The sequence below is a fragment of the Odocoileus virginianus genome, chromosome 7, assembly GCF_023699985.2.
Source record: "Odocoileus virginianus isolate 20LAN1187 ecotype Illinois chromosome 7, Ovbor_1.2, whole genome shotgun sequence".
NCBI lineage: Eukaryota > Metazoa > Chordata > Mammalia > Artiodactyla > Cervidae > Odocoileus > Odocoileus virginianus.
In genome coordinates, this window is record NC_069680.1 from 82,025,596 (window position 1) to 82,047,791 (window position 22,196).

At 46.7% G+C, this 22,196-nt stretch overlaps 1 protein-coding gene across 2 annotated transcripts in view; it reads right to left on the reverse strand.

Annotated features, from left to right (window-relative positions):
• Positions 1-389: 389 nt before the first annotated feature.
• The window catches only part of SLC35F3 (solute carrier family 35 member F3), a 412,819-nt gene continuing 391,012 nt past the window's right edge, over positions 390-22,196 (reverse strand). For both annotated transcript variants that reach the window (XM_070471073.1, XM_070471074.1), the window contains 5 exons: positions 20,787-21,006; positions 13,789-13,914; positions 11,017-11,209; positions 9,362-9,451; positions 390-1,894 (listed from right to left, as the gene is read on the reverse strand). In XM_070471073.1, the coding sequence (XP_070327174.1) occupies positions 1,659-1,894; positions 9,362-9,451; positions 11,017-11,209; positions 13,789-13,914; positions 20,787-21,006 (865 nt within the window). In that variant the 3' untranslated portion in view covers positions 390-1,658. The remainder of the gene's footprint in view (positions 1,895-9,361; positions 9,452-11,016; positions 11,210-13,788; positions 13,915-20,786; positions 21,007-22,196) is intronic.

Below are 22,196 nucleotides of genomic sequence, written 5' to 3' on the forward strand. Positions count from 1 at the left end.
CCAAGTGTGTTACTCATTCAGTTGTGTCTGACTCTTTGCGATCCCATGGACCCCAGCCCACCAGGCTCCTTCGTTCACGGAATTCTCCAGGCAAGAATACTGGAGTGGGTTGCCATACCCTTCCCCAGGGGACTTTCCCAACGCAGGGATGGGACCCAGGTCTTCTGCATTGCAGGCAGACTTTTTAACCATCTGAGCCACCAGGGAAGTTGTGAAAGCAACTCTGCATTAAGAACTTTCTTCCCTCGAAGAGGCAGTATGGATTTCTGTGCCTCGAGGGTGCAGGAGGATGGGGCTTGCTGGGAGAAGAATATCAGGTGAGGAAGCCAGAAAGTCAGATCTACTTAGTGGGAGAGGAACAAAGTTGCTGCTAAGACAGCACAGAATGCTTCTTTTTTAAATAGTTTATTCATCTGTTTGGCCAAACAGGTAATGGAAACTGAGAATAATAATTTGCTAAAAAGTTCAGGTCATGAGTACCCCTTTCCCCTAGGAAACAAAAGACTCCATGGTTACAGAGTGCACCATTGGGTTATGACAACATTTCAAAATAAGGTTTCCGTTTCGATATGTAACAATGTAAACTTCAAAAATAGTAAACTCTAACCCCCTCATCCCTCTTTACAGATCTATCACAGATAGAATTTTCTGGCAGACCTATAATGTGGAAGTAAACAGCCTGGTGCTTAAAAGTTTCATAAAAAGGTTTGCAGATTCAGTAAATAATTTTTCCATCTTAGTCAGGAAGTAAAAGCAACCAGCAATTCATCTTCTGCGGACTCTGCCTCATATGCACACCGTGACCTGTGTTCTATGACACTGGTCATCAGCTTTGCCATTTTTGTACATACACACACATATATAGTATTTTGTTTGTTTCTAAAGATTTCTACATCTAAATGATAAGACGGCGCCAGTGACTTATAATGTCACCTCGCTTCACATAGGTAAAGACAAAAATTCTGTAGAAGGCACTGTAATTTCTCTTGCATGATCTTACACGAACATGTGAGGGCAAGCCAGCTGGGGCTAAGACTTAACTTCCCCCTTCTGTTACCCAGCTCAGCCTGTCCTCTAATCATCACCGCCACAGTTAGCCACAGGTTAGCCACAGTCGATGGTTTTCCAAGTCCATTTTCCTTTTCTGCTCCAGCTCTTCACATCCCATCTACCCACCCATCCAGAAATCCATTTGTCTCAGTTAACTCAGAGTGATCTTTTGGTTCATTGAAATCCCTTAAAATTAAGAGTGTAGCTCTGGTATAAAACAAAATATGACCTACCATCGCTGAGAAATAATCACAGTGTGCAATGTAATTTTCAGTTGCAAAGATTTGAAACATCTGCCCTGCCATGTCGAGAACACCTGTCATCCCAAGCAATCTAGGCAAGGATCATTTTAAGCTGCTTTACATTCATGTAAAAAGAGCGGAGAGGTTCTTCTTTTCTCTCCCGTATTGAATCGGTACCCTTAAGTGAAAGATCTGATGTGAAAAAAGTGCAAGCAAGTTGGACATGCCAATAAATACCATATAACTTACTGCAGATTACCAAAACTGTACAGGTATGTACACCTCACCAAGCTGAGGTTCCCCCTGTCAGGAAGAGATTCCAAATCCCCCTCGTGAGCGGTCGCCGCAGAGTCTCAGGGCAGATGGTCAGCGGGTGAAGGAGGGCCGGGCCCTTCTGCTCTTGCTCTGAAGCCCCAAGCCCAGGTCCGCTCCACCCTCAGCCGCCTCCTCCTTCTTCCTCACTTTGAGGCGAGTGAGCAGCTTAATCAACCAGACGTCCCACTCCTCAGGCAGGAGGAGGAGGAGGAAGCCCAGGCCGATGATGATGATGGCAATTACCCGGACGCCGTTGAAAACGATCTTACTGGTGTAGTGGTCAACCACTGCAGGAGACAGAGAACAGAGGTTACCCAGGGGCCGACAGGCCTGGGCAATCAGGAAGTGGGGGACCCCCGCCAGGCCAGGGCCTGGGGCAGCCCTATCTGCAGGGCGGACGCTGTGCTCCCTTGACCAGGTAGGCAGAGCTGCCGCCAGCAAATCCCCCCTAACTTTAGGAACGCTGGCTGGTGGGAGGCCTTGCACCAGGTTTCACCTCCCCAGACTGACCTGACCTGGCACCTTAGTTTGGACATCGACTTGTGTGAGAGACAAAACAAAACACAAGGGCACTTAGAGACGTGTTTGTGTGTGTGTATATACATATATATATAGTGTGTGTATATATACATATATATATAGTGTGTGTGTGCATGTGTGTGTGTGTATATATATATATATAGTGTGTGTGTATATATATATATAGTGTGTGTATATATACATATATATATATAGTGTGTGTGTGTATATATACATATATATATAGTGTGTGTATATATACATATATATATAGTGTGTGTGTGCATGTGTGTGTGTGTATATATATATAGTGTGTGTGTGTATATATATATATATAGTGTGTGTATATATACATATATATACATAGTGTGTGTGTGTATATATACATATATATATAGCATGTGTGTGCATGTATATATTGTGTGTCTGTGTATATATTGTCTGTGTGTATATATATTGTGTGTGTGTATATACATATATATACATAGTGTGTGTGTGTATATATACATATATATATAGCATGTGTGTGCATGTATATATTGTGTCTGTGTATATATTGTCTGTGTGTATATATATATTGTGTGTGTGTATATATATTGTGTGTGTGCGTGTGTGTGTATATATATATTTGTGTGTGTGTATGTGTGTGTGTGTGTATATATATTGTGTGTGTATATTGTGTATGTGTGTGTGTATATATATATTGTGTGTGTGTATATTGTGTATGTGTATGTGTATATATATATATTGTGTGTGTGTATATTGTGCATGTGTGTGTGTATATATATATTGTGTGTGTGTATATTGTGTATGTGTATGTGTATATATATATTGTGTGTGTGTATATTGTGTATGTGTGTGTGTATATATATATTGTGTGTGTGTATATTGTGTGTGTATGTGTATATATATATTGTGTGTGTGTATATTGTGTGTGTATGTGTATATATATATTGTGTGTGTATATGTATATTGTCTGTATGTATATATATATTGTGTGTGTGTATATTGTGTATGTGTGTATATATATATTGTGTGTGTGTATATTGTGTGTGTATGTGTATATATATATTGTGTGTGTATATGTATATTGTCTGTGTGTATATATATATTGTGTGTGTGCGTTGTGTGTATATATATATTGTGTGTATATATATTGTGTGTGTGTGTGTATATATATTGTGTGTGTGTACATATATTGTGTGTGTGTGTATATTGTGTGTGTGTATATATATATATTGTGGGTGTGTGTATATATAGTGTGTGTGTATATTGTGTGTGTGCATGTATAAATTGTGTGTGTGTATATATGGAGTGTGTGTGTATATATTGTGTGTGTGCGTGTATAAACTGTGTGTGTGTGTATATATATCGTGTGTGTGTATATTGTGCGTGTGTATATATATTGTGTATATATTGTGTGTGTGTATATATATATTGTGTGTGTATTGTGTGTGTATAAATATTGTGTGTGTGCATGTGTGTGTATATATATATTGTGTGTGTATTGTATGTGTGTGTATATATATGTGTGTGTGTATATTGTGTGTATGTGTATATGTATTGTGTATATATTGTGTGTGTATATATTGTGCATGTGTGTGTATATTGTGTGTGTGTATATTGTGTGTGTGTGTGTGTGTACTCAGTTGCTCAGTGTGTCTGACTCTTTGCGATCCCCTAGACTGTAACTGTCCAGGCTCCTCTATCCATGGAATCTTCCAGACAAGAATACTGGGGTGGATTGCCACTTCCTTCTCCAGGGGATCTTCCTGACCCAGTGATCGAACCTGTGTTTCTTGCATCTCCTGCATTGGCAGGCGGGTTTTTTTTTTTAACCACTAGTGCCACCTGGGAAGCCCTGTATATATACTGGTTGGCTAAAAAGTTCATTCGGGTTTCTCATACGCTGTCCTGGAAAAATCCCAGTGAACTTTCAGCCAATCTAGTATATACCAAAATTAATTGTGGCCAGTTCTGGGGTGCCAGGACAATTCAAATGTTATTGCCTTCTTTCCATTCTTGGTGCTTTTCACATTTTAAAAAGATTTTATTTATTTTTATATTTTTGGATGCACCCCACAGCATGTGGGATCCCAGCTCCCCAACCAGGGATCAAACGTGTGCCCCCTGCATTGGAAGTACAGAGTCTTAACCACTGGACTGCCGGAAGTCCCATATTTTTATGTTCTTAGGACCAAACTCTACCTGATTCTTCAAAGGTAACAGATACAAACTTTTATTCCACTCCAGGGTATTATTAGCGTGAGGCTCGATTGCCACCTATGTCATCACCGATTATGAACATTTATTAAAGGCCCAAGAAGCTCATTTCTGACTGATGAGGTGAGGGAACAAAATGAGAACAGGATTCACATCAGTTCGTACAAACCTGGATCATCATTCTCTTCATAACTAACAATCAAAAGCATTCCAAAGTTGGTTTTCTTTTCCTTTTTTTGCTTTCTTTTTCTCGTTTCTTAACTAAATCAAACAAAGCAAATTTGGAGGCAGGCCTCCACATAAAATGGTTGTCTGAGGAGGCCTTACAAATAGCTGAGAGAAGTGAAAGAGAAGTGAAAGGCAAAGGAGGAAGGGAAAGATATACCCATCTGAATGCAGAGTTCCAAAGAATAGCAAGGAGAGATAAGAAAGCCTTCCTTAGCATATTTCCAATGCAATTTTTGCATATTTCCAATGCAAAGAAATAGATGAAAACAATAGAATGGGAAACACTAGAGATCTCTTCAAGAAAATTAGAGACACCAAGGGAACATTTCATGCAAAGATGGGCTCAATAAAGGACAGAAATGGTATGGACCTAACAGAAGCAGAAGATATTAAGAAGAGGTGGCAAGAATACACAGAAGAACTATACAAAAAAGATCTTCATGACCCACATAACCACGATGGTGTGATCACTCATCTAGAGCCAGACATCCTGGAATGAGAAATCAAGTGGGCCTTAGGAAGCATCACTATGAACAAAGCTAATGGAGGTGATGGAATTCCAGCTGACCTATTTTAAATCCTAAAAGATTATGCTGTGAAAGTGCTGCACTCAATATGCCAGCAAATTTGGAAAACTCAGTAGTGGCCACAGGACTGGAAAAGGTCAGTTTTCATTCCAATCCCAAAGAAAGGCAATGCCAAAGAATGTTCAAACTACCGTACAATTGCACTCATCTCACAAGCCAGCAAAGTAATGCTCAAAATTCTCCAAGCTAGGCTTCAACAGTACATGAACTAACAACTTCCAGATGTTCAAACCGGATTTACAAAAGGCAGAAGAACAAGAGATCAAATTGTCAACATCTGTTGGATCATAGAAAAACCAAGAGAATTCCAGAAAAACATCTGCTTTACTGACTACACTGAAGCCTTTGACTGTGTGGATCACTGTTGTGGAAAATTCTTAAAGAGATGGGAATACCAGAGTAGCTTACCTTCCTCCTGAGAAATCTGTATGCAGGTCAAGAAGCAACAGTTAGAACTGGACATGGAAAAACAGACTGGTTCCACATAGGAAAAGGAATATGTCAAGGCTGTATACTGTCACCCTGCTTATTTAACTTATATGCTAATAACCTCAGATATGCAGATGACACCACCCTTATGGCAGAAAGTGAAGATGAACTAAAAAGCCTCTTGATGAAAGTGAAACAGGAGAGTGAAAAAGTTGGCTTAAAGCTCAACATTCAGAAAACTAAGATCATGGCATCTGGTCCCATCACTTCATGGGAAATAGATGGGGAGAGAGTGGAAACAATGTCAGACTTTACTTTTTTGGGCTCCAAAATCACTGCAGATGGTGATTGCAGCCATGAAATTAAAAGATGCTTACTCCTTGGGAGGAAAGTTATGACCAACCTAGACAGCATATTAAAAAGCAGAGACATTACTTTGCCAACAAAGGTCCATCTAGTCAAGGCTATGGTTTTTCCAGTGGTCATGTATGGATGTGAGAGTTGTACTGTGAGGAAGGCTGAGTGCCGAAAAATCTATGCTTTTGAACTGTGGTGTTGGAGAAGACTCTTGAGAGTCCTTTGGACTGCAAGGAGATCCAACCAGTCCATCCTGAAGGAGATAAGTCCTGGGTGTTCATTGGAAGGACTGATGCTGAAGCTGAAACTCCAATACTTTGTCTACCTCATGCGAAGAGTTGACACATTGAAAAAGACCCTGATGCTGGGAGGGATTGGCGGCAGAGGAGAAGGGGACGACAGAGGATGAGATGGCTGTGTGGCATCACTGACTTGATGGGCATGAGTTTGAGTGGACTCTGGGAGTTGGTGATAGACAGGGAGGCCTGGCGTGCTGCAATTCATGGGGTTGCAGAGTTGGACATGACTGAGCAACTGAACTGAACTGAAGTACATCATGAAAAATGCTGGGCTGGATGAAGCACAAGCTTTAATCAAGATTGCTGGGAGAAATATCAATAATTTCAGATATGTGGTGACACCACCCTTATGGCAGAAAGCAAAGAGCCTCTTGATGAAAGTGAAAGAGGAGAGTGAAAAAAGCTGGTTTAAAACTCAACATTCAAAAAACTAAGATTATGGCATCTGGTCCCATCACTTCATGGCAAATAGATGGGGAAACAGTGGAAACAGTGAGAGAGTTTATTTTCTTGGGCTCCAAAATCACTGCAGATGGTGACTGCAGTCATGAAATTAAACGACACTTGCTCCTTGACAACCTAGGAGCTCTGATCAACCTAGATTGCATATTAAAAAGCAGAGACATTACTTTGCCAACAAACGTCCATCTGGTCAAAGCTATCATTTTTCCGGTAGTCATGTATGGATGTGAGAGTTGGACCATAGAGAAAGCTGAGCATAAATAAGAATTGATGCTTCTGAACTGTGGTGTTGGAGAAGACTCTTGAGAATCCCTTGGACTGCAAGGAGATCCAACCAGTCCATCCTAAAGGAAATCAGTCCTGAATATTCATTGGAAGGACTTATGCTGAAGCTGAAGCTCCAATACTTTGGCCACCTGATGCAAAGAACTGACTCCTTGGAAAAGACCCTGATGCTGGGAAAGATTGAAGGCAGGAGGAGAAGGGGACGACAGAGGATGAGATGGCTGGATGGCATCACTGACTCGATGGACATGAGTTTGAGTAAACTCCAGGAGTTGGTGATGGACAGGGAAGCCTGGAGTGCTGTAGTCCATGGGGTCACCAAGGGTCAGATACGACTGAGGGACTGAACTGAACTGAACTCCACACAAGGGAGAATCAGATTGTTTTTTTGAAAAACTCAGTTTGTGAAAGAGTTTTTTCTGACTTACACGTGCAGCTTTTGAAGCCTGCCGTGCTGTCCCTCTCTCTGCATCTCCCGCCCCGCCTGTCTGCCACACGAGGGGGCTGCTCTGTCATCTCCCTTCCTGTTCCTCCAGTCCTCTTGCCCACCCCCCCCGCCACTTCTTCCTGCGCCTCTCACCTCCATCTAGAGGGTGGGCAGAGGTAAAAGGTAAAACTGAGAAATACATTTTGTTAGCAGTTCTTTTGTGGAATTAAAGCACCTCTTCTGTCTCCCTCTAATTCAGAAACACTTTAATTTTTAATACTGGCAGAACAGCCTGTTAATTTACAAATGAAAGAAAGTGAAAAGTGTTAGTTGCTCAGTTGTGTCCGACTCCCTGCAACCCCATGGACTGTAGCCCACTAGGCTCCTCTGTCTATAGAATTCTCCAGGCAAGAATACTGGAGTGGATTGCCATTTCCTTCTCCAGAGGATCTTCCTGACCCAGGGATCAAACCCCGGTCTCCTGCATGGCAGGCGGATTCTTTACAGTGGATTCTTTAGCAGAGCCAGTCAGCCAGTCCCATGAGCTATGCTAGAGAGTGTCAGAGAGCCCAGCAAGGGCTCTGCTTGGACGGTCGGAGAAGCACCGACTCCTCTGCTCCTGCTCCCCTGGAGAACTGATTGCCATTGCTTCCTCTGATACACTGCTGACCCTCTTAAAGTGCAGGTAAGTAGCAGAGGATTCCGATTAACCTCTCGCTGTATGATACAGTCCAAGTAGCTTCTCTACAAGGGTCACCTGGAATATGCCTCCTTGAAATAAGAATGCTCTGATGCGCTAAGATGCATTGCGGCATGTTGATGAGTTATTTTTCTGAAGCCTGTGGTGTGTGGACACAGACAGGCTGGACCACTTTTCTACCAGCTCTCTAGGTGCTTAGGGGCTTTTCCTGCCTTGGGAAGTTCTGCCTCATAAATCATTTCGTGTGGTCCTCCTATCAACCAAGGTGATGACTCAGGGACAACCTTCACTTTTAGGGGATAAGTAAGGGCCCAGAGGGGTTATGAGAGGGGCCTGGTCACCCTCCCTCTGGGCAGGTGCTGGGCCCAAGGAGTCTGGGACCAGGGTAAGGCACATATAGATCGTGCGGAATGCGACGCAAGGAAGACCTCTGGAAGTTGACTGTGGTTTCACCTGTGCTTCCAGGCTTATTATCACCAGACTGAACAGGATATGGGGTTGCCACTCCCTGGGAGCCTAGTCCTCTAATGGCCCAGAAGTGGGCAGGTCGGGGATGACCTTTGGTAGGAGCTTTGCCAAGGTCAAAGGGGTGAGTGCTCTGGGAAGTGACTCACAAACAGATTCTACAGGGAGGTCGAGTATGACTCAGGGAGATTCTGGAAGGAAAACCCAAAGTTCATAGCAGCATGAGCCAGAAAAGGAGGGAGGTGAGGGGCAGGTGATGGCACACCTCAGGAGAGCTGCCGACTGGTGAGTCCCCAGTGGAACACGGAGCGAGGTCCTGAGCAGCTGGATGAGGGCTCTCTTCTGCGACTCCGGGAGCAATGTCCACACTTCTGTAGCTGTGGATGTGTCTCTATCTCATGCCTGCCATACCCTGAGCTAGCATTCTCTTTTAGAAAGCTGCTTATGAAAACTAAAAAACTTTCTTCTGCGACTTATTCGTTTCTACTTATTAATAAAATTAATGATATTCATCTCTGATCTTCACACTAGCTCAAATAAAGATGATTTTAGACTTTCTGTACCTTGGTGTTATATGTGAAAATCAATCCACTCTGAACAAAATACTGCATGTGTCACAAACGTCAATATTTTACCCAAGTGGTTTCTTTCTATACAGGAGGTTAAATCTGTACACTGTACAAGCAAGCAAGAAGATATGTGAGTATGTATGTGCACGTGTGTGTTTGTGTGTGCGTGTTTACAAACAGATACAGAAAGCCACAGAAGTTTACCTGCATTCACAGGTACGCTGAGGACGATTCCAAGAGACATCAGAGTAGGATATGTAACAGCAATTCCAAAATTTAATACAATATTGAATGCTGAAATAAAGAATAAAAAGATAGGTGTTATGCATGCCCAGCCCTGATTTTCCATCCTTTATGGCCTATCCAACCCCAGCTTCTCTGAGGAGGCTGGAGTCTAGGTGTCTTGCTCTTTATTCTGACTCAGGGGATTTGCGCTCCTTCAAGGGCTCCAGGACTGGGGATTAGGGCCAAACATCCTGACTACTCAGGTCTCTTCTCTTCCCTGAACTCTGAAGAAGATGAAAGAAATTGTAAAAAGCTAACCAGTGAGAAGGCACTAGAAAAGAGGATGGGGCTATCCTACTTACTTGACTAACTTTGCTTTTTTCTGCTGCTGGCAGTGATTCTGGGATGACCATGATCAGGAGCTTTGGGATGCACATTTTAGGTAGAAATGGGTGAGGCTCCTCCTTGGATGCTTCCCTGCCTAGGACCAGCCTTATAGCAATTACCGGTGATGAGGATGATGATGTTGATGCAGTAATGGTGATGATGACACTAATAGTGATAATATTTACTGAACGTTATCAGGTAGTGTTCGAAGAGCTCTGTGTGGATTGTTAACCAACTCCAAGCTTGTACCGCTTGCTGCACGACAGGCCAATAATTGAAAGGTCAGTTGCTGGAGCAAGGAATGACAACTTTATTCATAAAGCTGGCAAACCGAGAAGATGGTGAGTTCATGTCCCAAAGAACTATCTAGTCTGGGTTAGAATTCAGGCTCCTTTTATACTGAAAGGGGAGGAGTAGAGTCAAACACTTCCTGGTTCCCATCAGTCTCCAGAAAGGATGTGTTAATTTCTTTCTCTCTAGTCATTCACAAGCAGGTCTAGTCAGGTTATTTCCTGTGAGCTAAACAAAGGTATTTTAGCTTAATGCACATTATTTGGGGAGCATTATGTATAATTTAAGCTTGTAGGCATCATCCTTTTAGTGATAAATGTGTAATAGAATACAAAAGTTTCTTCCCTATTATAGTATTAATCTACCAACTTCTAACCAGCCCTATATTCAATGGAAGGACTGATGCTGAAGCTGAAGCCAATACTTTGGCCACCGGATGTGGAGAACCAACTCATTGGAAAAGACCCTGATTCTGGGAAGGATGGAGGGCAGGAGAAGAGGGGGGCGACAGAGGATGAGATGGTTGGATGGCATCACCAACTCAATGGACATGAGTTTGAACAAACTCGGGGAGACAGTGAAGGACAGGGAAGCCTGGTGTGCTGCAGTCCATGGGGCTGCGAAGAGCTGGACATGACTTGGCGACAACAGGAATAACCAACCCTATAAGTAATGCACTATTATTACCCTTAGCCACTAGTTCACTGTTCAGAGCCACCATGACAATGGTCACTACCACAGCGACCACAGTCCTGGAATCAGAACTAGTGTCATCATTACAAAGGCTTTCCTTTTTGCGACACAATGACCTAGAAAACCACGAAGAACTTAAGGATAATAATAGACTTGCTTTTTTTTCTCCTTCAGGGCATGAGTTTCCATTCCCTGGAGCTTTCCGGATCCCACTTTGTCAGTCCCTGCTTTCTGGGGATTCTGGCAGGGCAGTCGCCACTTACTCAATAAGAGGACTGAAAATCCACAAAGGTTTCCCCATGGAATGTCATCAAAAGAGCTCCAGTATTCCACTTTGGTAAAGTAGAGGATGACAGGAATACAGGTGATGAAGAGGATGTTAAACACACCCAGAATGGAAAGAAATAAGGCGGCTTCTCCAAACTTAGCACTGCCCAGGAGGAGCTTGAACAGGACCTGCCGGAGAGAGCAGAGGAGGGGGGGTGACAGTCTGCCTCGGACTCCAACTTGCCACGGAGAAGCCAGTGCACTTGGTAAGCTGGGGCTGGACCACGGGGCCGACAGCCACCTGATGGTAGATTTCCACCTCGCGTGGCCTTCAGTGAAGGGCAGCAGGGTTCCTCCACGCTCAGTAGTGTGGCGATGGAGAGTTACTCCTCGGGTACACAGAGAGCATTTTCAGGAATCATGGGTTTTCACATCACACTTGATTCCTCTGTGCTGTATCCATGACACTGCATCGCAGCCTCATGGCATTGAAGACGAGAAAGCCATATAAATTAGAAGTCACTTAAGTTAGAAGTGTCTGCCACGATTGCATGGGCTTCCAAGTGGTGCTAGTGGTAAAGAATCTGCCTGCCATGCAGGAGACCTAAGAGACCCGGGTTTGATCCCTGGGCTGGGAAGACCCCCAGGAGGATGGCATGGCAACCCACTCCAGTATTCATGCCTGGAGAATCCCATGGACAGAGGAGCCTGGAGGGCTACGGTCCATAGGGTTGCAAAGAGTCAGACTTGATTGACGCGACTTATCACACACGCAAGCCACGATTACACATTCCTTTCGGGGACCCCTAACATTCATCCCTGAACAGTTTGAAAACCACTGCCCCACCCCCAAAAAAGGGATCTGGCTACAAAGACATTGCCTATAAACCAAAGGGAGAGGTTTTACAACACTCACAGCTTACCTCTGCTCCAGTCCACCACCCCCATTCCAGACATGGCATGGGCTTTTAGTGGAACACTCCCGACGGATTTCTTGCCCCTGTTTGTACACATCTCAGATGCATGAAAAGCCAGGAAAGGGACAAAGGTGGCTGGAGAAGCCAGGAAGCTGAGCTCCCAGAGGAAGCAGGCCCCCGTCCAGCCTCCGTGTTTACTACATTGTTCACAGTTACAGAACTGATGGTCCAATTTCAGCCTCTGCTGTGTTCCTCCTTCTTCCTCTTCCAGTCATTTCACATCTCTTTGGGGTATCTCTGGGCATTTCTGGGCAGGAAGCATGCAAAGGGAAATGAAGTCAAGTCCTTTTACCCTTCTGCCTGCCAGCCTCTCTGGATAAAGACCAGCCAGTGGAGGAGTTGGAAATGTAAGTCTAAATCAGAATATTTGTATTCGTGGTGGACGGAGTATCTATCCACTCTGCTTCCCATTAGCATGCAGCTCATTGATGAGGGCAGAGTATTTAAGTATTTTCTGTATTTGGACAGTGGCTCTGGAGTCACGAATGGGACTAGACTATCACATCCTCTGGGTGAGATGTATTCCTCACGGGCTGTGTTTCTCTCTCTGAGGGCAAAGGGCAGGGAGCTGATGAAGGATAAGAAGGTACAGTTCGGATTTCCCTGGTGGTCCAGTGGTTAAGACTCTGAGCTTCCAATGTAGGGAGTGCAAGTTTGATCCCTGGTCAGGGAATTAAGATATCACCAGTCTCAGGCCAAGGCTAAAAAATAAATTTCATTTTACAAATGCACAAATGTGTTCCTCCCCATGCTGGAAAAGTTCCTTTTCTCAGAACTTTCTACAGTCATTTATTTTCTCTATCTGACTGTCCGGATCCACAAAGGACCATTAAGTCCCAAAGCTAAAATGTAATCTTTCATTGAATCCTCCAGGTCAGTTTCCCAACATGGACACCAGAAAATATTTGCATTCTTGACTAGGGATCCGAAGAGAAGGGGAAGCAAAGAGGGAGAGCAGTTGAGAGGTGTGATGGAGCAGAGAGGATGAGAGATGAGTGCGGGGGGGAAAATCGTCTTCTCTAGACATGCAGCTGCCATACACACACCTCCAATGGTTCCCAGCATTTTGTCAAAAGTATTTTATAATTCCATATGATAGTAATTGTGCTTTTATTTATTCACTCTAAAGCAATACTTGAAATGCACATGGATTCATGTTGAGTCCTGGTGGCCTCAAAAACCATGTGATAAAAGATTTCAAAGCTGCAGGAGATATTCCAATTTTCATGTCCAATCTGATGGGAAATTATCTGACCAAACACAGAAGCAGGCAGTTAAGGCCCCCGATCCTTCTCTGTGCCTGGGTGCTGTCTCCTCAGTCCTGTTGGACTCTTTTTGGGACCCCATGGACTGTAGCCTGCCAGGCTCCTCTGTCCATGGGGTTCTCCAGGCAAGAATACTGGAGTGGGCTGCTACACCCTTCTCCAAGGGATCTTCCCCGCCCAGGGATCAAACCCACATCTCTCTATCTCCTGCATTGGCATGCTGGTTCTTCATCACTAGTGTCACCTGGGAGGCCCAATCCTCCCTTGTCTGGCCAAACAAGTAAGTCACTCATCCAACTCAGTTGACCCACCTCTCCTTCCACCCCTTTTATCCCAAATGCTGCAAATGTATGGCCATCGATGGAAAGGTCTGGAAAGCCAGAGCCAAGAGCTGCTGCACGTCTCCGCACCGCGAGGCTCGGGGTGCCGGGTGCTCACCCTCAAGCACCAGCTCCATCCAAGGTTCCCTCAAAGCACCCAGCCAGTCAGGCCAGGAAGAGCCAGCGAGCCCGCTCCCCGCGCCTACCTTGTAGAGAGCGGACATGGATGCCGAGCCCACCACCAGGGCTATGCCGATGACGGAGTGGCTGTGGAAGCCATCCGCGTAGGTCATCATCACGATCCCAGCGATGGCGAGGATGGCAGCCACGATCTGGACGGAAGGAAGACACGGTGGTCAGAGCAGCGGCGGGGAGTCGGAGGGGCCCCCACGTGCCGACAGGGGTAGGAATGCCTGCGAGGGTGCCGCGGAGGGCGGCAGGGCGCCTTCTCAGTCCTTCGGAGACCACGCAAAGGCTGCTCTCCTGTCTGGATATTTGTCCCTGCTTGGAAGGGGGCACTCGGCAAAGCCTGGCGTGACCCGAGGACCGGGAGTGGTTGACGGCAAGGAGCAGAGCCGCGGCTTGGCGTCATGTCGGGGAAGGGCCGGCCATGTGATTCCTGGGGCCGCCAGACGGGGTGGTCACAGTCGCAACGACAGGTTCTTCGGTCATGACTAAGGCCTGTTCTTCCCAACTTTCTGGAGGTGCCTCTCAGGGTCCTGCTTCTATGTATTTCACATCTCAACACAGAGTGACCACGGCCACGGATCGTGGCCCTCCTTTACACCCCAGCGGTAGAACCTTCTGGAAAGGCATGTGTCACTGGCCCATCAGGGCTACATACAGTGTCTTAACTGGACCTGCAGTTCCTTTCCTCAGCTACTGGAGGGCCCACCACTCCAGCCCCCGGCTCCCACCCTTGCCCCTCTCCCAGCCCTGTTCTCAGCTCCTCAGGAGGAATAAGGGCTCCAGGGATCTTTACACATTCCTGTTGTGCAAAATCAAATCGTCAGAGTACACAGGAGAGAAACGTACTTGGGATAACATTTCCTAAAGGAGAAGTGCTTTAGCACTAAGTACCTGTTCCAACCAGAGGTGGTCTTGGAGCTACACAAAGGTCGCTGGGCAGCAAGTGGGGAGGGGCTGCTGGAGGCAGAACAAACGTGGGCGGTGCAAGTTCTGACAACTGGATTTATGGGAGTTTTCTCTCTCTTACAGACTGTTCAAATGACCTCTGCTTTCTGCAAAAATATCCAGTGGCTAACATTTACTGAGTGATCCAGGGGATAAGTGTTTTCTGTGTACTTTCTCATTAAATCCTCAGACTAGGTAGATATTGCGATTTATTTCATTTTATAGACATGGGCACTTAAGCTTGGTAACGTGCTGGAAGTCATAGAGCTGGGATACACATTTCAGGTTTAACTGCAAAGGCAGTGTTTCTATATATAAATAGAAAGTAGGACTCACCTCTTAAGCCATTGCCATTTCTACTCTGATACCTGAAGTGAGGTTTCCTGCAGGGTTGAGCCATGCTGTGTTTAGGTTAGTGAAAGGCCCTGTGTCAGGGCTCAGCAGTTGGAGCGGCCGTGCATTCCTCAGGCAGTATGAAGACATACCCGCCCTCACACGGGCCTTTGAGAGAGCAGGTGGTCATCCTTCCTTGGAGAAGTGCCAGGCCTGCTGTGTCTACCAGCCCTTTCTGGTTTAGTGCTTCACTTTTATCACTCATCATCACGTAAGGCATATATTTTATATTCAAATGCTACATGGACTGTGCATGGCTCTTCATTAAGAAAGAAGAAGAGGTACAAGAACAGTCAGGGACCTCCCCCCCCAGGAGAACAGGGATAAGTGCAAAAGCAGGCGGGGCAAGGAGTGTGGGCTCTGCTCCAGAGGGCCTGCACAGTGCAAAAATGCAGCACGGGGCAGTAGGACCTGGCTAGGCAGCTGGTAAACAGAAGAGAACTAACTAGAAAAAGAAGGAAATGGGGGGGGGGGGGTGGACGGGGAAGAACACAACTCCACCCCAGGTGATGTGGCAAATCTCCAAAGGTACCTGAGTCTTTCCAAACATAAGGATGAAGTTTCAGGAAGTGAAGGAGAACCAGGATTATTCTTCCCTGAAGACTTAGAGGGCAGATTTCGGACCTCCTCACTCTCCTTTCTCTATTGATCAAATCATAAAGAGCTAAAAGCTTCCATCTGAGCTGTCCTGTGCAGAAGAGCTGAGGGAAGGGGCAAGAAATAGAGTGTGGGTGGCCACTGGCTTCCCGGCCAACATTTGCCAAGTCCAGACCAGAGAGTTCATTCTGCCAGATGGCACTGGGGACCGTGCTCACCCCTCAGCTGCTCACATCCCGGGTATCTCCTCTTGGAGGTCCCCTCCATGAGTCTCAGGTTTAAGCAACTCGATTTCAGGGCATACTGTCTAGGCATCGGCAGCTCCCTGGGACCCCCGATCCTGAACCTGGACCCTGACCTCCATGCCAGAGGGGAAGCCGGTGGTTTTCCTTGCATCTGATATCCCCGAAAGCAGAGCAGAGTTGAAAAATACCCTACGGATCTTGGGGGAAGACCTGAGCATCCTTCCCCAAGCCTGAGATTCCTTTGACGATGCCAGATCTCTTTAAAAAATAAGCGCGGAGTTCACACTTTATACTCTAAAATATCTGGCTTTTGGTTTACACCTGGAAATGTTCCCCAGCCTATTTCCTGCTGTAAGAGGAACTCTCCAGTAAGGCTGGTCCTGTGTGTTCTGTGGTTTCACATAGTCCTCATCTTTGAGATCCCAGCCTCCCTGGGGGAGAATGCTGAGTCTCAGGATGGAATAAAGTGGATTTCCCTACTTCCCCTCAGCCCTGCTTTCTCACCCTTTCCTGTTGCACCCCCAGGGTATCCCACTGAACAAAGACTAGGGGATCCAGACAAATGGCTGACAGTGGCCTGAGACCAAGAGGAGGGGAGCCGCCATCTCTACTCTGACTGGGAAAAATGAGCTGGAGAAGAGGAAGAAGCGTGGACGTGGGAGACCCTGAGGCCAGCATGTTACCAGTTAACCTCTTGACCATGGTCTTGCCTGTGTGGTTATAGCCTGCCCCACCCCCGGGGCTCTGGATCCAGGCTCCAGCAACTCACTGATGCACCCGTACCCCCCACGGCCACACTGCTCCCCATCAGATGTCAGGCCGAGAGGAGAGGGGCACCACGGAAGGGACGAGGCAGGTGCAGCTCTCGGTGGAGTCTGCACGCCTCTCAGACCAGCACTGCTTCCCGCTCCTGCTAGAGATGTGATGGGCTGCATGCCCTCTGCCAAGCGGAGCCTCGTTTGTGATTGGCTTTAGATTTGTACAGTTTGGAGAAGTTAAAAAAAGGGAAAGGACAGGCTGATTTTTACGGATATTTCCCTCAGCCCTTTCCCTCCCAAGTCCTGCACTGCCCTCACTGATGCCAAGAGAGTCTGGAGGAATTAGCAGACCCTCTAGTTCACCCCGCTTGTTTCAGAGGCTGGAAAGGCATCTGGGCCATGAGCCCCCCACCCCACGCTCCCCCACACTCTGTGCCCTTCCCCAGGCTGTGCTCATGTGGCGGGGGACAGCCTCCCAAACAGAAGGTGGAGTCGAGGTCAGCACTGGGGGTTACTGTTCAGGGGTGGCACTGCAAAGTGGCAAAGGCTGCAAGTGGGTTAATTATGGAAAACATCAGCTGGGCTCAGACTGAGATGGGACCTGCTCTTGCAAAAGGTCCAGGCTCCCCCGGACCGTGCTGCTGGGGTTTGAGGCCACTCAGATGGTCTCTTAGCTGCCCTCCTTGCTGCTTCTCCAGTCCTCCTGGTTTGCACGCTCTAGCTGGAGTGGGTGGTTCTGAACAGCTGAGAATGCCATCTGCCCTTTCCTTTGAGATGCGGACTGGGGGTGGCATGGCCTTTATCCAGCTGCTGACCACAGCTGGGTGGGCTCTGGCTTAGGAGGGGCCATCTCTCCTATCTCCAGAATTCTGCTTGCTCTCATTCTCCTGCTGCTTTTGCCGCACCCAGCTGCCTTCATTAAGTGTCGGTCAGCCTCTGACACTATCACCCAAAGAACGGGGCTGGTCCATCAAACCCCTCTACTTGAGAAGGAATGAGAAGAATAACAACAGTGAAAGAAGAAAACATTTATGGGGTTTCATGTGTCAGGCATGCATCACTTTATTTCACTCTTACAACTATTCCTCAAGATGAGTACTAGTGTTCTATTTTATTTTTTGGCCTCACCCCACGCATGTGGGTTCCTAGTACCCTGACCAGGGATTGAACTTGTGCCCCCTGCATTGGATGGGCGGAGTCTTAGCCACCAGACTGCCAAGGAAGTCGCCAACAACTGTATTTTAAAATGAGGTCATTAAGGCTCAGAGATGTTAAGTAACTAGATTAACATTCAACAGCTTATGAGAGTGGATGGACCCAAACCCTTGTCCCTCAGCTCTAGGATACAGCACCTCCTTGTTGCGTTATGACCCCTGAGCCTGGAGAGCCAGGACACATGTGAAGAGCATATCCAAGCGCAGAGTCAAGGGGTGACCTGGGGGCCAGCTTGGGCTCCTCTCAAACACTAGCCTCTGATGCCACGTGTGGCCACAACCTCCCCAGCATTTGAAGATAAACATTTGCTCTTCCTGGTCTGTCCACCTGACCCAGACCTGCTACTCTTTTCCAGGAACCACAACTCTTATGATTTGAGTCACTGCCTTAATAATGCAGGCCCTCTATGTCGCCTTCTCCATAAGCATCCGTTCTCTATGTCTGGGCGACTCTCAGGCCAGTGTGCTCAGCCATCAGGATGGAAATGAGTGTCAGTTACCTTCAGTCTCTGGCAATGACCCAGCAGGAGGAGGTGGTCAGCTAACCTAGCAGTCCGAGAGAAGTCTCAGAGAAGTGTGCATGTTAGGCCTCATCCTGGACTCAAATCTCCACCTGCTTCTCCAGGGTGACCTCTGTCACTCTGCCCAGCTGCTGGCATCTTACATATTTTTTTCAAGCTCTCTGAACTCCTGAAGATGAGAAGAGGGTGCCCCACCTTGACTTGGAGTGGGACGATCTTAGAGGACACATCACTTATTCCTGAGAGGTGATGATTATCAGAGAGACTTAGAACTGCGTGGTGCTTTACAGGTTACTAAATTCCATCCCCAGCACCAGCTCCTGGGTCTTAATTTCAGTGCTGGCCTCGTGCCGAAGGCCTCGAGATGAAAATCTGTTCAGTCTGCAGTGGTCAGTGCAGACCAAGCAAGTGGCCAGGAAGGTGGGACCGAACCACAGCTCAGGGATGTGAGGGGGATCTTGCATAGCAATGAGATAAAGATCTGGGTGTGTCACTCTGCTGTCTGTGAGTCAGTATTTTCACACCTCCTTCTCTTAACCTCAAAAACTTTTTCTTCCGCATGATGCACAATGAACCTTGAAGCATCTTTCCTCAGTAATGTTCTCATCTGGAATCTGCTTTGGACTTTTAGAGTCATGCCCCAAGAGTGCTCTGCCATGCATTTTCTTGGCTCTTGGCATCAAAAGAAAGCCACCCATGGGCCCCAGGACATCTGAGCCTTCAGTATCCAGTCAGGCAGGCTATTGGACAGATTGCTGCTGGCTGTACCTCTTGTGGAGATGTATTCTATAGTTTATTTGCTCAAAGCTTTTCTGAGTGGTGGCACAGTGAGCTGAGTTCTTATTCCAAAATTAACACGAAGCCTCAAAACAAATTTTCCCCCTACTGCAAGCTAAAAATACAACTCAGCAGCTGACTCACGTCCCCGCTGCTGTTTGAGTAACTAGGTGGGCGTGAAGCCACCATGAAGGTGATGTCATTGTTCCCAGGACAGCGAGCCAAGGACACAAGTAGAGAGCCTGGAATCTGCCCCTTTGCTGAGTGCCAGCGGGGTTCCCTCTAACGGGACTGCTGTCCAAGGGGACTCTTGGCTTCCTGGCCCTCCTACATGTTCTGAGGGTGCAGGAAGGAGTAAGTGATGCTTTCTGACTAGCAGAGATCTAGCCTGGTCAAATCCTTTCTGTCCCTGTCTGTGACCGTGATGGTGGGGCAGTGGTAGCTCCCGGCCACCAGAGGGCGACAAGCGGAAGGCACCAGGACTCCGTCACAAGGCCTGCTCAGTTCCTGTCATGTCCGACTCTGCCACCCCATGCACTGTAGCCTGCCAGGCTCCTCCACCGTGGCATTGTCCAGACAAGAATACTGGAGTGGGTTGCCATTTTCCAAGGCCAAATGTCACCTATTCCCTTCATCCTGGGTGGACTCCTCTATCTGTAGGCTCATGTTTGATAGCACATTTATCATATTTCATATAACTGTTCTAAAATATGACTAGCTAAATTTGACTCTATTTTAAGGGAATTGACTCAGTCTCAGAGGTGACAACGAGAGGTAATTCAAGGGGTATCATTTCATTCTCCCTTCCTCTGGGGTTGAAGGAAGTGAAACTGTCCCTCCAAAATTTGAACTAAGCTTAAGTGCATCTTAAGTGTGTTCAGAATTTGAACTGGGCTTCCCTGGTGGCTCAGCTGGTAAAGAATCCACCTGCAAAGGGGGGGACCTGGGTTCGATCCCTGGGTTGGCAAGATCCCCTGGAGGAGGGCATGGCAACCCATTCCAGTATCCTTGCCTGGAGAATCCCCATGGACAGAGGAGCCTGGCAGGCTACAGTCCATGGGGTCACAAAGAGTCAGACATGCCTAAGCAACTTTCACTTTCTAAGTGCGTCTGGCCCACTTGAGCATTGAAAACACCACCCAGATAAATGGCCCATCAAGAGGGCATGTCCACATGGATGAGGACATTTAGTTTTAGATATCAGTGTTATGGCAGTGTTAGCTGAGGGCTCTGGGCTGCAGGGACTGTGAGAGGCAGGCTGAATACATCACCCCTTCCCTAATGGGGGACCCCAACCGGCACACACTTTAGGGAATGCTTGTTGAAATGCTTGAAATGAAAGGTGCTTTAATGAACGCTTGTCTAGAATGGTTCGCAAGCAGTAAGGTTTGCAAGGCACCCCAAGAGCCTGGCCTTCGGCTGGCCTCCCCTTCTGCTGCAAATCAGAAGGAGAGTGGTTAGCAGCTCAGGCTGAACGGTCCAGCACATGGAGTTAGGCAAGCCGATGGGCAGGTTTTGGCTGGCATGACTGAGTGAGGGAGGAAGACAGAGAATAAGCAACTTACCCTCACTCCCATGAACCTGTCCCTGAGAACGATCCATGAGAGCAAGAACACAAAAGCTTTGTTGCAGCAGAACAATACGGAGACATCCGTAGTGTTTATTTTCTTTATTGCATGTAAGTACAGGTAGTTTGTGAGTGTCCAAAGAACACCAAAGGGTGCTGCCTTGGTAAAAAACACCTTCAAAGTCAAGCCATTGTCTCCAAAAAATCGACAGCATTCCCTAAAACAAGGAAAGAGAGGCAGTGTTATTATATTCTTGGGTTGAGACAGATCAGTTTTATCCCCCTCTACCCAGTTTTTTTGTTTGTTTGTTTTTAGCAGATGCAGGAAGGAGTGGCGTTCTTTTATTTATTATTATATTTTAGCAACGTCTTTCTGCCAAAGCCCTTCAAACTAGTCCACTGAAGAAAGCATTGCACATGGCTCCCAGCACAAGGATTGGCCACTGTGGATTATTCCTTTGGTTCATGTTGGGTATGAAATGGTTGGTTTCGGAGAAGGTCATGGTGGGACCATTTGATCTGAAGAAGCCCCAGTTCCATGGTGACCACCTAAGGGATTCTGCTACTTGGTTAGTAAAAGAAGGAAGTCTCTAGACCAGGAAGTCTCTAGGCCTTTCTTTTCAGGGGCCTGGACACTCAAAGAGAACTCCCCAAAACATATTTTTTTAAAATTTGCCTCCAAATGAAGTTGTCTCTGGGATCAGGCAGTGGCATTCATTTCTTGGGCACATCTAATACATTTTGACTATTTTATCAATGGTGTTAACTGTACATTTTCTCCATGAGGGCCTTTTTAGTTGGTCATTTCATGTGTGGAAGGTCCTGTCCCCACGTCATCTGAAAGGTGATCACAAGAAGGATAAGCAGATCCAAGAGTTCAGTGCCTTAAGAGAGAAGGAGATGAGGAAACACCTGGAGACAAACGTTTTCCAACATCACCTTTCCAGAATCTAGGGGAAGGATCACTGGTATTTGAAAAACTGCTTGAGAAAAAGAAAGCCAACCTTGCTCAGGCAGAAGAGGATGGAGGGGAGGAGGGGGGTGCAGACGGTGTGGACGGAGGACTAAGTGGCTGGCTCTGCCTGCTGCCCTGCCCAGAAGCAGAAAGCATCATTCTGCCGGGCTGGATGAGCCAGGCCAAGGAGAAGGATGTGTGATGCCATATGGCATGTGTGATGCCATAGCCATCACAGCCCAAGCTCACAGCAGGGCCCAGTGTGGCCCAGATACCAGCAAGTGAGGATGGGAGTCAGGGCGAGAAAAGATGGAACTAGAACAAGTCAAATACACTAAGGTGGAGAACAGCCACAGCCCAAGCCCCCTATTAATAACATGAAAATGCCACAATCAAGGAGAAAAATGAAAACAAGAGTCAAAGAGGATTGGATGCAATTGTAAATTTAATTTG